Source organism: Asparagus officinalis, chromosome 6, assembly GCF_001876935.1.
Source record: "Asparagus officinalis chromosome 6, Aspof.V1, whole genome shotgun sequence".
NCBI lineage: Eukaryota > Viridiplantae > Streptophyta > Magnoliopsida > Asparagales > Asparagaceae > Asparagus > Asparagus officinalis.
This window is the reverse complement of record NC_033799.1, coordinates 29,912,990-29,925,784: the sequence shown is the minus strand read 5'-3', so window position 1 is coordinate 29,925,784 and position 12,795 is coordinate 29,912,990. Positions and strand designations below refer to the sequence as shown.

At 36.5% G+C, this 12,795-nt stretch overlaps 1 protein-coding gene and 1 pseudogene across 1 annotated transcript; one reads left to right on the top strand and one right to left on the bottom strand.

Annotated features, from left to right (window-relative positions):
* LOC109845042 (nicotinamide adenine dinucleotide transporter 2, mitochondrial-like) lies at positions 758-9,637 on the top strand. The gene is made up of 9 exons (XM_020414231.1): positions 758-945; positions 1,031-1,126; positions 3,393-3,499; positions 3,861-3,909; positions 4,555-4,667; positions 7,258-7,352; positions 7,473-7,561; positions 7,678-7,772; positions 9,141-9,637. Exons 1-9 carry the CDS (start codon positions 876-878, stop codon positions 9,360-9,362), a joined length of 936 nt encoding a protein of 311 aa, XP_020269820.1. The 5' UTR covers positions 758-875; the 3' UTR covers positions 9,363-9,637.
* The window catches only part of LOC109845998, a 3,578-nt pseudogene continuing 1,332 nt past the window's right edge, over positions 10,550-12,795 (bottom strand).

Genomic DNA, 12,795 nt, shown 5'->3' with positions numbered 1-12,795 from the left:
ATTTTTTATTACTAAAATGATATTAATTATTGAACAATGTAATATTCTTTACAACATAATGTCATATAATATTAAAAATTATTTCCATTATTTAATAGATATTGTAATAAAAAAATGTACATGACATAAATGTTTAATAATTTAAATGGTTTAATTATATCAATAGTGTTACTTAATACTACTAAATAATTGTTTAATAGTATAATAAAAAAAATTAAATAACTATTAAATGTATGTTAATAATATTATAAGTACTAATATTAGTATATTAATGATTTAAAATATTTACTAAATAATAATAGTTTACTATGGTACGATTAAGATAACATAGTTGGTTTTATTTTTACGACTCGGGCGAATTATAAATGCTAATTTCATCATACACTGAAGTACAGTGTATTTCCCACAAAACCACCCACATTTGTTTATTTCAGTAATCATCCAAAACTTTTGGGTGTCTCACACAAACCCCTCAACGGACCCCTACCTATAAATAAATAACGAATAACTAAAATATGTTTGTAAATGGTAAATAATAAAATTAAGATTTCCTCTCTCAAACACATTTTATTTACTCAGCCATTTACAAGTAGGGTGTGCTCCTTGAGAAAGGTTGATAGCTTTGGGGATTGTGTGAGATACCCAAAAAAGTCAAGGGTTTAGCGGAAGAAACAAAAGTGTTGGGGAAGTTTTGCGACGAACTCCCCCAAAGTTTCTGGGTTTATTGTTAAAGTTTACCCAAAATTTTAACCGTCCGCTCTCTGGACCTAGCGAGAAATTCCGCATCGTAACGAACAGTGGTTCCTTGCACCTCCAATTAATTACAAATCCCCATGGAAGTAATTCATCGCTAGAAATCGATCAGAGATCTCGCCATGTCGGAGGATTCCCACGGCCCTAGCGCGCGGGATCTCGCCTGCAATGCTTGCGCCGGCGCCTCCGCAGGTGATCCTTTTAACTTCCCTTATTATTATTAGGGTTTTGATTTCGAGATGGAATTGGTTGATTGATTCTGTTTTGGGTTCTACAGGGATTATAGCTGCAACCTTTGTTTGCCCTCTGGATGTGATCAAGACCAGGCTACAGGTCCACGGACTGCCCAATTTGCCGCCCTCGGCCAATCGAGGTATAATGCTTTTGATCACTGTTATTTATTTGAATTGAATTGTTTATGATTGCGTTGGTGTAGCTCAGGAATGGAATTTGATGAATGGTAACCGTTAAACCCTAAGGAAGGGGATTATGATAGCAAATTCAAAACTAAGAAAGGAGATGGTGTGTTTGGTCTGGAGTAGTTGGAATCGTAAACGTGCTTACAACTAGTTTCAGCTTCTATTGTTGTGACACCTTTCAACTCTTGAGGTTGAAATGAAGTTTGATTTTAAATAATTTCTGAAATGAGTATTCAAGATGTGAATGAGCCATCTTGTTTTCACTATAAAAAAAAGAGGTATCTTTAATGAAAACCCACTCATGTGTTATATGAGAGCAGCACCTCTATTGAAAGAGCAGCCTCTCCCTCTCCCCAGTACCGCAAAATGTAGTTGTTGGACTGAACAACGCACGATAGTTAAAAGGGAGAGGTTATGAGTGTATATCTAAAGTCCAAATATGTCATGTATCGTTAATGCGTGTGTTCACCTCGGTAAGGGGTTAAGACAAACATGTGTTGAGAATTTAATCCATAGATGAGTTTGTATTTAAATGAGGGAGGCAACTCCTTAATGAGGGTAGTGTTGTGCCTCGAGAATCCAAACCAATCGCCAAGAAAAGATAAACCAACACACCAACAAGCACAAACAATCACTAACACCAGTTTTACGTGGTTCAGCAAGATGCCTACGTCCACGGGGCAAGGAGAGGGGAGTTTTCACTATTAGAAACAAGAGGATACAACTAGGGTTACAAATCTCTCACCAAAAAACCCACAACAACTCACTCTTGATCTCACCAATTGCTCCAACAATAGAAGCCCAATAAAACTCTCCCTTCAGATCTCAAAACTTCAGCCTCCAAACCCTAGAAACACCCCTTTGGGTATTTATAGGAAACCCAAACGAAACGGGTCTGGAAAACAGACCCAGACTCAACCCGCTTCGGCGGTCGACCGGCACGGTCGACCGCGATCCATCGCGCGAACGCGGTCGACCGGGCCGGTCGACCGCCACCCTGACAACCTGAATCCTGAGCCTGGAACCTGATCTATACTAATTCTACAGGTAGTGGATCCTACCATGTTTAAGGAGTTGAACTTGTGTTTGGTAAAAAGTGGATCAGAAATGGCCCATTTTCTTTTAGTTCGTTCCCCCTCCCTACCCAGGTTACAAGTGGATCATCTCCCTCCCTGGACCAATCCTAACTTGGTGAAGGACTTAACCAGGTCAAGGATGGTTTTCGCCGAACACACCCTTATAGTCTATCTAAATTGTCTCAGGATAAATTTGCTCAAAAATTATGGTAGACAATGTCAAGGTTTATTACAACAATGGAAGAAGTTTACATGATGAAAAATAGAGTTGTGGTCAATGCTTGTGCAAGAAGTGCAAAACAAGTGGAAGAATTTTAGTTGGAGTGGAAGAACCCAGTTAGATAGGTGGCACCCAGTTAGACTAGGAGAACCCACTCATATTGGAACAAACAATGATTGGATTTGGTTCCAGGTAATAAAATTATGTAAAGTTCTGATGAAATGTAATAAAATGAATATGACTAGAGAATCATTCCTAGAGATAAAATTATAAAAAATTAGATCAAGGAATGGGAAAAATGCAAATCCTAAGAGAATCCATCATCTATTTCACGTAATATCAAATAAATAAATAAATAAATTCTAAACTGGTGATATTTGTTCCAATGCTCTTGGATTTTGGTTTGGAGTTCCAATATAGATTGATTAGCTTGTAGTTTGCTGCCCTTCCTCTGTGTTGACTGGGAAATTAATTAGTCTGTAGTCTGTACAACTGTCAGCAAAGGTTTCTTGCCCAATCCTTCCTGACGACAAGTAAGCTAAAGAAAAATTACTCACTAATTGACTTGGTTTACCATCACCAAAATATTAGGTGTCCCAGTTAAAACTTACACGTATTAGCAAAGAAGCTTTTTTGCCTGTGTATACTCTAGTCCACTCTACTGTTCTAGAACACACTGGACTTGCTTTTGAGTGGCCACTGTTCACAATTATCACTAGTATAGCTGCTATGTTCAGTAAATTCATTTCTTTAGCATTCATTTGTAAATCTCCTCATATCATGTTACTAATTTTGCTGCATTACTATCCAGCTTCAGACGTTAGTATGGCAAATGCAGTTCAGTTTTTTTTACATTTTATCATGAAATGACTTTTTAATGCAAAAGATTCTAAATTCTCTTTCTTCTTTTTAACATCAAGCCAGGAAGCTTCATTATTTCAAGCCTACAACAATTAATAAAAAATGAAGGCATTCGAGGAATGTATCGAGGTCTTTCTCCGACAATCTTGGCATTAATTCCAAACTGGGCCGTAAGTTCTTTTTTTTATCTTGCAAACTAATCTGTTGCTTTAGTTTCACTTCATAAGTCTTGGGATTGTCAACTTAATTTAAACCACTTACTATTCAGTCATATTGCTGATGACCAATCAGATATTCTTTACCCCATCATGTATAACAATTGCAAACATGAATACTGAAAGAACTGGGAGACAGAACTCCATGAAAGATTATTACAGTAGGGTGATAATACAAAGACTGAGAAAGATAATGGGCTTGTTTGTTCACTCTAGTACTGTTACTATTATTGAGTTGATTAAATTCTTACCACGGTCTGTTAACCTTTTTTTATATGAGTAATGATATTCTTTAATGTTGTCATTTTGTTTGCAGGTTTACTTCACAGTTTATGATAAGCTGAAAGGAGTTCTTCATTCGCATGGTCATTTTCACAAAATGCTCTTCTGTCAATATTTTTGATGGCATCATTTTCTGCGATGACACATCTAATAATGCTTCATTCTGAAGTAATAACAATAACAATAAGCTTTTTATCACCTGCATGAATTCTTTTCTTCCATTTAGATTTGTTAAGGATCTTTTTATGGGTGAAACTACCTGTTATTATAGCTTCTAGTTGCCTCTACCCATTTGTTGAGTCCAGCCAAGACCTCTCTACATTGACTATGATCATCTCATTTCAAAATGCGCAAATCATATGTCCAGACCATATATATTAATTCTTCCTTTCTTATAAAGGAAAAGCGACTTTAACTTCTTGTGCGTGCAATAATTGTTTATCCTATTTCTTAAAGTATAGCATTCATCTGTCTTTCATTCTCAACGTTCATTCTCATTTCTGAAACATAAAGCATTTCCAGCCCCACATCCTATGGAATTTTTTCTTCAATTCCATGTATATCTTAGAATTACATGAGATCTCTGAGTACATTTATACATTAATTATCTTACTTTGGTTCAAGGGATGACAACTTAATGAATGAAGTAATTCACTAATCATGACAAATATACATTATAGGTGCCATATGGAAAGTTTGTAAATTACGTTTGATTTGTTTACATGCAGCTGATGGAAATAATCAACTCTCAATTGGTGCAAACATGATTGCTGCCTCAGGTGCAGGAGCTGCAACGGCTATTACAACCAACCCCTTGTGGGTTGTTAAGACCAGACTCCAAGTATGCTTTAATAGCTACCTGTCTTACTTCAAGATTTAGAGTATTTATCTTGTTTGGTTAATAAGTATCAAGGTTTTAAATATTGGTTATCGGGGATTTATCAGACGACCAAAATTCTTATCAGATAGCGAAAATCGGGGATATATCAGAGATAAGTAGAATTTATCGGGGTGATATACCGTATGATGTACATATATAATATAATACCCCAAATTGTAATCTAACCATACTCCCCTCTTTGTGATATACCGTATGATGTACATATATAATATAATACCCCAAATTGTAATCTAACCATACTCCCCTCTTTCATTCTCTCAACCTTCACTAATAATATAATACCCCAAATTGTAATCTAACCATACTCCCCTCTTTCATTCTCTCAACCTTCACTAAATAACCAGAGAAAAATCCAACTAAATAGTGAATATCACCTGTTGCTAGAACTTCAGAAGTTGTGTTGAGGGCGTGGCGTTGATGGGGAGTCCAAGTCGAACTATCGAAGTCACAATTGATGATGGCGTCGATGGAGAGAGCTCGACATCGATGGAGAGCTCAGTGTCGGTCAACGTTGTCGAGTCGATCAATTGATGATGGTGTCGATGGAGAGAGCTCAGCGTCGATTGAAGTCGTCAAGTTGATGAAGTTGACGTCGATGAGAGAACAGTGTCGAATGGTCGAAGTCGATAACGTTGAGGTTAAAGTCGATAGCGTTGAGGTCAGTGGAGTCCAAATAGGAGCGGAGGTGAGCGTCGAAGTCGGCGGAGGCGAGCGTCAATGTCGACGGAGTCCAAAGAGGAACGAAGATTAGGGCAGTGGGCACAGCAGCACAAATGAGGGGAGAGAGAACGGAGTATTTTGGTGACAAAATCGGGTTTAAGATTTATTGTAAAGGACGAATCGGGTCGGGTTTCAAGTTCACTCAAAAACTGCTCATTACCCAAAATCACAACCCATAAGTGTGGCCCGATAATTCCGATTTTTAGAGCCACTAATGTCGGCCAATAATCATCTTTATCACCACATTATTGCTGATAAACCCCAAAAAACAATAACCGGTTTAAATTCCAACTTCTCTTACCGGAAAGCTTCCAAAACCAATAACTCGGGGAGAATATCGGATTATCGGCCGATATTTAAGACCTTGATCAGTATCTGCATCTTCCCTAGTTAACCAATATCTATTTTGACAGTTTGTTTTCCTGCAGTAATGCAGTTAGTTATTTTGGGAAAAAGAGAGATTGTAATCATATTGCAGATTCAACATCTGGATAGTTGTGCTATGGATCTAATTGCTCTATATCGACATTTGTGACATATATTGCAAAATAGGAATTACAATAACCACAATATGAGGAGACAAGGTGATTCCCAATCAGCTGAGGCTTGAATAAATTTGGCATTTAAGAGGCATGGGCAAGGACTCAGGAGACAGATGCACGAAATGGAAATTAGTTTAAAAGTGTGGCATGGAAACATAGCTGCAATGCAGCATGATATGAGAATATATCTAAACAAACATGGACTTCCCATATATATACACATATTTTGTTTTCCATCCATAAGTCCAAAGGTTTTTCTTAATTAATAGGTTTCTTGCACTTAAATACTCCAAACTTTACCATATTTAACTATGATAAGCCAAAGTTTTTTCCCCAAAAAATACCAGAAAGTTCAACTAAATTTTTAACTTTGGTACCCACATTACTTGATATAATTGAAGGAGACTACAAAGAGCAATTGGGGCTAGTGATATAATCAATGGAGACTACAAAGAATAATTTTGGCAAATTGGGAAACCTATCATCATAATGCTTTAGAGGATTATTATGAAGAGATTTAAGACAACGGAAATTTTTGCTAGCAACTGGTTGTTTATTTCCTAAGATCACAAACTAAGCTACAAGAGTCGGCATGAACAAATTGCTTTTTGTAGTCTTCCTTGATTATCAATGGGGTAGAAAAATTAAATTTTGTTGACCTTTGTGATTTTGTTTGGGGGAAAAATTTCGGGGTATCAAAATAAAAAATCGGGGTAAACTTTGGGAGATCCAAAAGTCCCACATTAGAAGTATTAAGAATTAAGGTTAGTTTGGCATACATTATTAGCCACAACTTGATGAATTATGCTTCTAGATAAAATCGTTCTTGTCATTTAGATTCCCTAAACATTGAATAATTAATACAGTTTACACACTGTTCCAGATACTTTTATCTTTTTCATAATTAGCTGCTTATAGTACCTCAGGATAGCTTTATGGTTCTGCATTAGCCATATGTTAAATGCTTAAGAAGTTTGTCAATTATTGATAAAACCGTATGTCATCACCCTGGCCTCAAGTGTAATTGCTCCAAGCCAGTTGTTCGGTCAGTTACAGTAGTTACTCTATCAATGGGTTGTAGATCTGATCAAGTAAAATAAAAAATAATCATATTCAACTCAATATAACTGTTACAGTGTCTTCTACAGTTCTACCATATTTATAATTCATTCACCTCACCAGCAATTTTAAGTCCTTAAAGTTATGTTATAAAACCCTGCAAGATGCTTTCCTTTTCTGATATAACAAATCTGTCAATTTATGTATAGACACAAGGGATGAGGCCTGGAGTGATACCATACACTAGCATCTTTTCTGCACTGACAAGGATTTACCATGAAGAAGGCATCCGAGGGCTATACAGGTACAGTTGCTTTTCTGTCATAATCATGTTTTTCCTCCTTTCAGCCCTTCAGTGATTATTTTCTTTATATGCTTGCATCTTGATTATTTTCTTTATATGCTTGCATCTTGACATGGGTAGTGGCCTTCTTCCTGCTTTAGCTGGAGTTAGCCATGTTGCTATTCAGTTTCCAGCATATGAAAAGATCAAGGCTTACTTGGCAAAAAGGGGTAACAAAATCTATTTGCTTTCTGTTTTTTTAAAGCTTGAGATCTATACATAGTGTTTCTTCTTTCGTTTTATCATAATAATGCTGATCTTTCTGAGCCATTCCATGTAATACCAGCTAATACAACTGTGGATAAGCTGAGTCCTGGAAATGTAGCTATTGCTTCTTCACTATCAAAACTACTTGCCTCAACTATGACCTATCCTCATGAGGTATCAGGTTTTGTTCCTTATTCTCATTGTTAAAAGAATTCTATGCAAAATCTCTCTAGATATCTGAGGATACTTTACCGAGGTTATTTTTGGTTGCATAGGGAAAGTTGGAAACTAAAACAAGAAATTGCAGTAACAGAGTATGATCTATTTTCTCAAGTGTTCTCTGTTAGATTTTTCCCTTCTCTCACAGCGAACAGCAAGGAGAACTAATTTTTCCTTGTCTTTGAATCCTTCATTCATAAATGAAAACTGGTATTTAAAGAGGGTGAAAGGGAAAGAAAAGGCAGAGAAACAAAGGAGGAAAATAGAGGTTTCAGTTTTGTTATTCTATTCATCATGTTGCTTTCAAAGACGCCGTGTGAGAGTACTTTTCCTCTGACTGTTACTGTAATCATTAATAGGAAAATGTATATTCAAAAGCCCTATAATATGTTACTAACTTTACCTCTATTTTCTTCCATTATTCCTGCCTTTTTTAGTGTTTTTAGTTTTTTTATTTGTGTCCTTTTTTCTCTTTTTATTCCCTGGAACATTTGAGTCAAAGGTCTTTCCTTCTTCCCCTTCTTTTACTTTTATTAAATGTTATGCAGCTTTTTTGTTCAATGCTTGAAAATAAATGAAGAATAACTTCAAAATTTGGAAACATCCAAAAAACTAAAGTAAAAATAAATTATTGTGTCTTGATTGTTACAGATTAAGACATATTTTTTATTCCTTTGCTTTTACTGGCTAAATTCAGTTACAACTTCTATTATTAGCTAATTTCCCCCTCTCTATTTGTGCTCTCGTTTTCTTTCATTAACCAATCTGGATAAAACTATTCTGTTTATTTAGTAAAAAAACGAGATAAAGTTGTTCCTAGTTTCTCTTTCCATTTTTATTCCTGCTTATTATCAGTTTCTAGTTATGGAATGCATGCAACTGTAAATGCTCCTGTACTCCACCTTAAATTACAACAGGAAGTAGGGGACAAAATTGGATGGTTTATTCCGGTATAGAAAAGAGAATACTTGCATTTCCCACATAATTTATTTCTTGAGTTAATTGCACATAGTTTAGTATCAATGTTTTGAACTTACTACCCAAGTAGTTTCATTGTTGCAGATAGTCCCGTAGGTTAATTTTTTTCACTCTTTTACCCTTAAATAGACTAACTAATTTCACCCAGGGGCAAAATCTGCCAAAATTTACCAAGAGTTAAAAATGTCAAAAACTATCTCAGGGGTCGATCTGCAACAATGAAACTATAGAGGTAGTAAGTGCAAAACAACGATACTACACGAGCCTATGTGCAATTACCGCTTATTTCTTGGATTGGAGGGAACTTCTTCATGTTCAAAATATAACATCATTTAATCATATCAGGTTGTGAGGTCGAGGCTCCAAGAGCAAGGCCAAGCTCGTGATAGCGTGAAACATTACAAGGGTGTTATTGACTGCACTATGCAGGTTTTCCAGAAAGAAGGAATCCCTGGCTTTTACCGTGGATGCGCCACAAATCTTTTGAGAACCACACCTGCAGCTGTCATCACTTTCACCAGTTATGAGATGATTCAGAGATTTCTACGTCGTGTTTTGCCACCCTAGCAGAAAGAAAGGAACATACCTAAATGTCCTAGTGCCTGTTGACAGAAACAAAACTTGAAGCTGACACAGATATTTGTTGTTTCTTAACTGGATGCTGATTAGAATGGGGTTATAAGATTTGTGCTATTCCCTTTTTCTTGATTTATACTTTTTTTTAACAAAATTTCCCTTCGAACTGGTGAATTGTGTGTGTGCTAGCTTGGTGATGTTTATGGCTGTAAATCTTATTGAGTGGATCTTTAATTCGAAGTTCTGGGGTGGGCTTTTTTGCAAAATTGCCAACTTCAATTGCTGCCTAAATTAAAGGGCCATGTGCAACGCTCTAATTTGTTATGGGCTGAGTTGCATTTAAATTCCTTATATATAGTTTCTCCTACTTTGCACTTACGTATCCCCACTTGTTTCTGATAGCACTTAAGGAAAAAGCCAAATGGACCTTTATCTCGCAATTTTCTCAGGAAAAAAGGTACTATATTTTGAAGTTTCATCAAAATTCTTTAGTCAGTGGTTTTAAGTATATCATCACAAGGTATTGTTAATAGAAATGTAAATGCATCTCCAAAGCATGCAGGGTGTTGTGATCATGTGCTTGTGTAAATGATTTTCTATCAATAAAAGACCAAAAAAAAAAAAGAAGAAATTATGATTAGCCTTGGCATAATGGTAAGGTTTGTTGTCCTGTGAGCGGGTGAGGGGTGCGAGTCTCGGATGCAGAATCAATGCGTGCGGGGGGTAAGGCTGGGGTGCGCGAGTCTTGGGAACATTATCATTGCATGCGGTAGGGAGGTAAGGCTGGGGTGCGAGTCTCGGAAACAGCATTGAAGGTAGGTAGGTAAGGCTGGGGTGCGAGTCTCGGAAACAGTATCAATGCATGCGGGAGTGCATGCGAGAGGTAAGGCCGCATACATCCGACATTACTAATTCAGAAGCTCAGAGAACACCGATCATCGGCTGCAATGATATTTGGCATCACCAAACGAAACATCAAACAGACTTATAATATGATCACAGATTCATCGTTATAACAACACTAGATTCTGAGGAATACTCAGTTTACAGTCCGTTTGTAGTACTCTTTAACTGCTTATTATCCAATTAATGAGTTCCTTCCTATACATACATAGTTTTCATGGATCACTCAGTAACAATACAGCAGGTTCAAGTTTTTTTTTTTCCACAAAACACAGTCACCTCGCTTTATTGGCCTCCTCCTCAGGATAACGAAGAGTTCCAAACATCCAATCCATCAGTATAGTAAAATGCCCATAGTTGTGGCGATACGTTGTATGATGAATAGTATGGTAACCGGCACCCATGATAGGCCATATATCGCCATGGATGCAGTCATGAATATTTGTCGTCCAAAGTGTCTCGATGAAGATGAGCGCGACGTGGGTCACGAAATGGGTTGGGATGAGGAACAAACACATGACATGAGGAGAGGCACTCAGAAGTCCATCCAAGGGCTCATTTGCTAAACCTGAAAATAAAAATAAAAAAAGTACTCATAACAAAACTTTTTGCACGGAAGTTGGTATTACAGTGTTTACGCACTCATAACATTGTAATGTAAATTATCACATATCATTATTAGAGTATTATCATAAACGGAGTTGGGGATTTGAAAGGTGGATCATTGGTTTCAAAAGCATGGTGAAGTCGGAATATAATGTGGAGACACTTTAACTGAAGAATACAGACTATTGTAATTAATTGCATCGTTAACTAAAAGGCAGTGCTCAGTATCAGTTTGAGACAAAAAGGAAAATCTTACCTGCAAATGGTGAAAGTGTATTTTGCTTATTATAGATATGGTGTGTTGCATGAAGATGCTTGTATAGTGGCTTTATATCATGCAGCTCTCTGTGTACCCAATATATCGCAAACTCGCAAATTGCTAGATATATCATCAAATAAGCAAAATGCATTGGCCAACCAACTTCACTGATACTTGAATAGCATTTTGTCCATCCTCTTTCAACCATGTATTCTGATAATGTTGGAAGAGCACAAAACCAAGGCAACCCCTTAAATGCATATTTTGCTTGCAAAAGCATGGCTCGGTTCGATGGAATCTCATCTGCTCATGGGAAAATGATTGAGAAAATGCACATAAATAAGTAGAGGATAATATTGTGATTGAAACCTCAAGACACCATCTTAATATATATGCTATGATCGATGTATGAAACTTTCACGTCAAGTTTTTATCAACAAAAAAGGCACCTGGGTTTTTTAAAGCGTGTCACAATTAATTGACGAGAATGAATGACAATTCCAGATCATCGTTCTTCGACGAAGCAGGCTGAGGAACAGTAAGCTAGCATTGGAGAATTGCTTTCATTAATGTGTCTGTAGTTTATTCAAGATTAAGCTTTATATACATTTTCGATACCATTGTATTTAGTGAATATTTAAACAGGTCTATCTCAGATATTTATAATAGAGACTATTTCTCCTTGTTGTAATATGTAAACATATGTGCCCTTACCAATTATGTTAATGGTCTTTGGTGTATACCATGAGCCGACATGAGCCAAGTCAACACCAGCCAGTCTTAAGCCCAAGTGACCCCGTCAAGGCTGACCCACAACCGTCTATCAAGGTTGCGTAGCCCACAAAGAGGACAACGACTCCGGCCCAACCGAGTTGGGCTGCGTTTAAAAACAGCCCGAGCTTAGTTAGATTCGTTTTCCACGTATCAGGAGCGTTACGATTGTATAAGTTGTATTGGTTCTGTTTTATCAACACAAGATAATCGTACGATCTTCATTGATGCTGCCAGAATTTTACAATGGTAATTAAATTGGAGACAAATGCATGACGCATAATTGAGAAAAAGAGACCATCATAATAATATTTTCTTTTGGTGCTAGGCCATCATAATATTACATATACTTGTTCCTATAACTTGATTAAGTTTATTTCTAGTTATTTCTAAAAAAATTCTAAGCATCTTAATGGGATATTCTAATTTTATTTCTAACTGTTATGATGAAGGGTAAATTTGAGGAGTGACTACAATTTTAGGGGGAAAACAGCTAATCATAATGATTTGAGAGACAAAACTTAAAACACATATGATCTAAAGGGGGTATGTGTCAACAGAACCGTTGAATAAATGGGTTAATTGCAAATAGATCCCAAGTAGTTTTATCTCCGGATTGCATATAAATCCCTTGTAGTTCTATTTTACAAATCACCCTTTGAGTGAATTTTTTTTTGACTTCTCAATTTCATAGAAAGAGAAAACTATTTCTTGACAAAAAGACGTCCTACTCAAGGTAAAAGTGTTAGAGAAAATTTTTCTCAAGGGGTTTATCTACAACAGCAGAACTACATGGGTCTTCGCAATTAGGCAACAATATAGAGGATCTGTCCCCAATTAACTCTAAATAAAATGATCATGGTTCCATAAAAGAAACGCTAGTTA

Bases quoted from the DNA above. Each gene is read 5' to 3' on its own strand.
- LOC109845042 (XM_020414231.1), top strand. From the start codon at position 876: ATGTCGGAGGATTCCCACGGCCCTAGCGCGCGGGATCTCGCCTGCAAT. The intron at 946-1,030 runs GTGATCCTTTTA...TGGGTTCTACAG, and splicing joins TTGCGCCGGCGCCTCCGCAG to GGATTATAGCTGCAACCTTT. The intron at 7,773-9,140 runs GTATCAGGTTTT...TAATCATATCAG, and splicing joins CTATGACCTATCCTCATGAG to GTTGTGAGGTCGAGGCTCCA.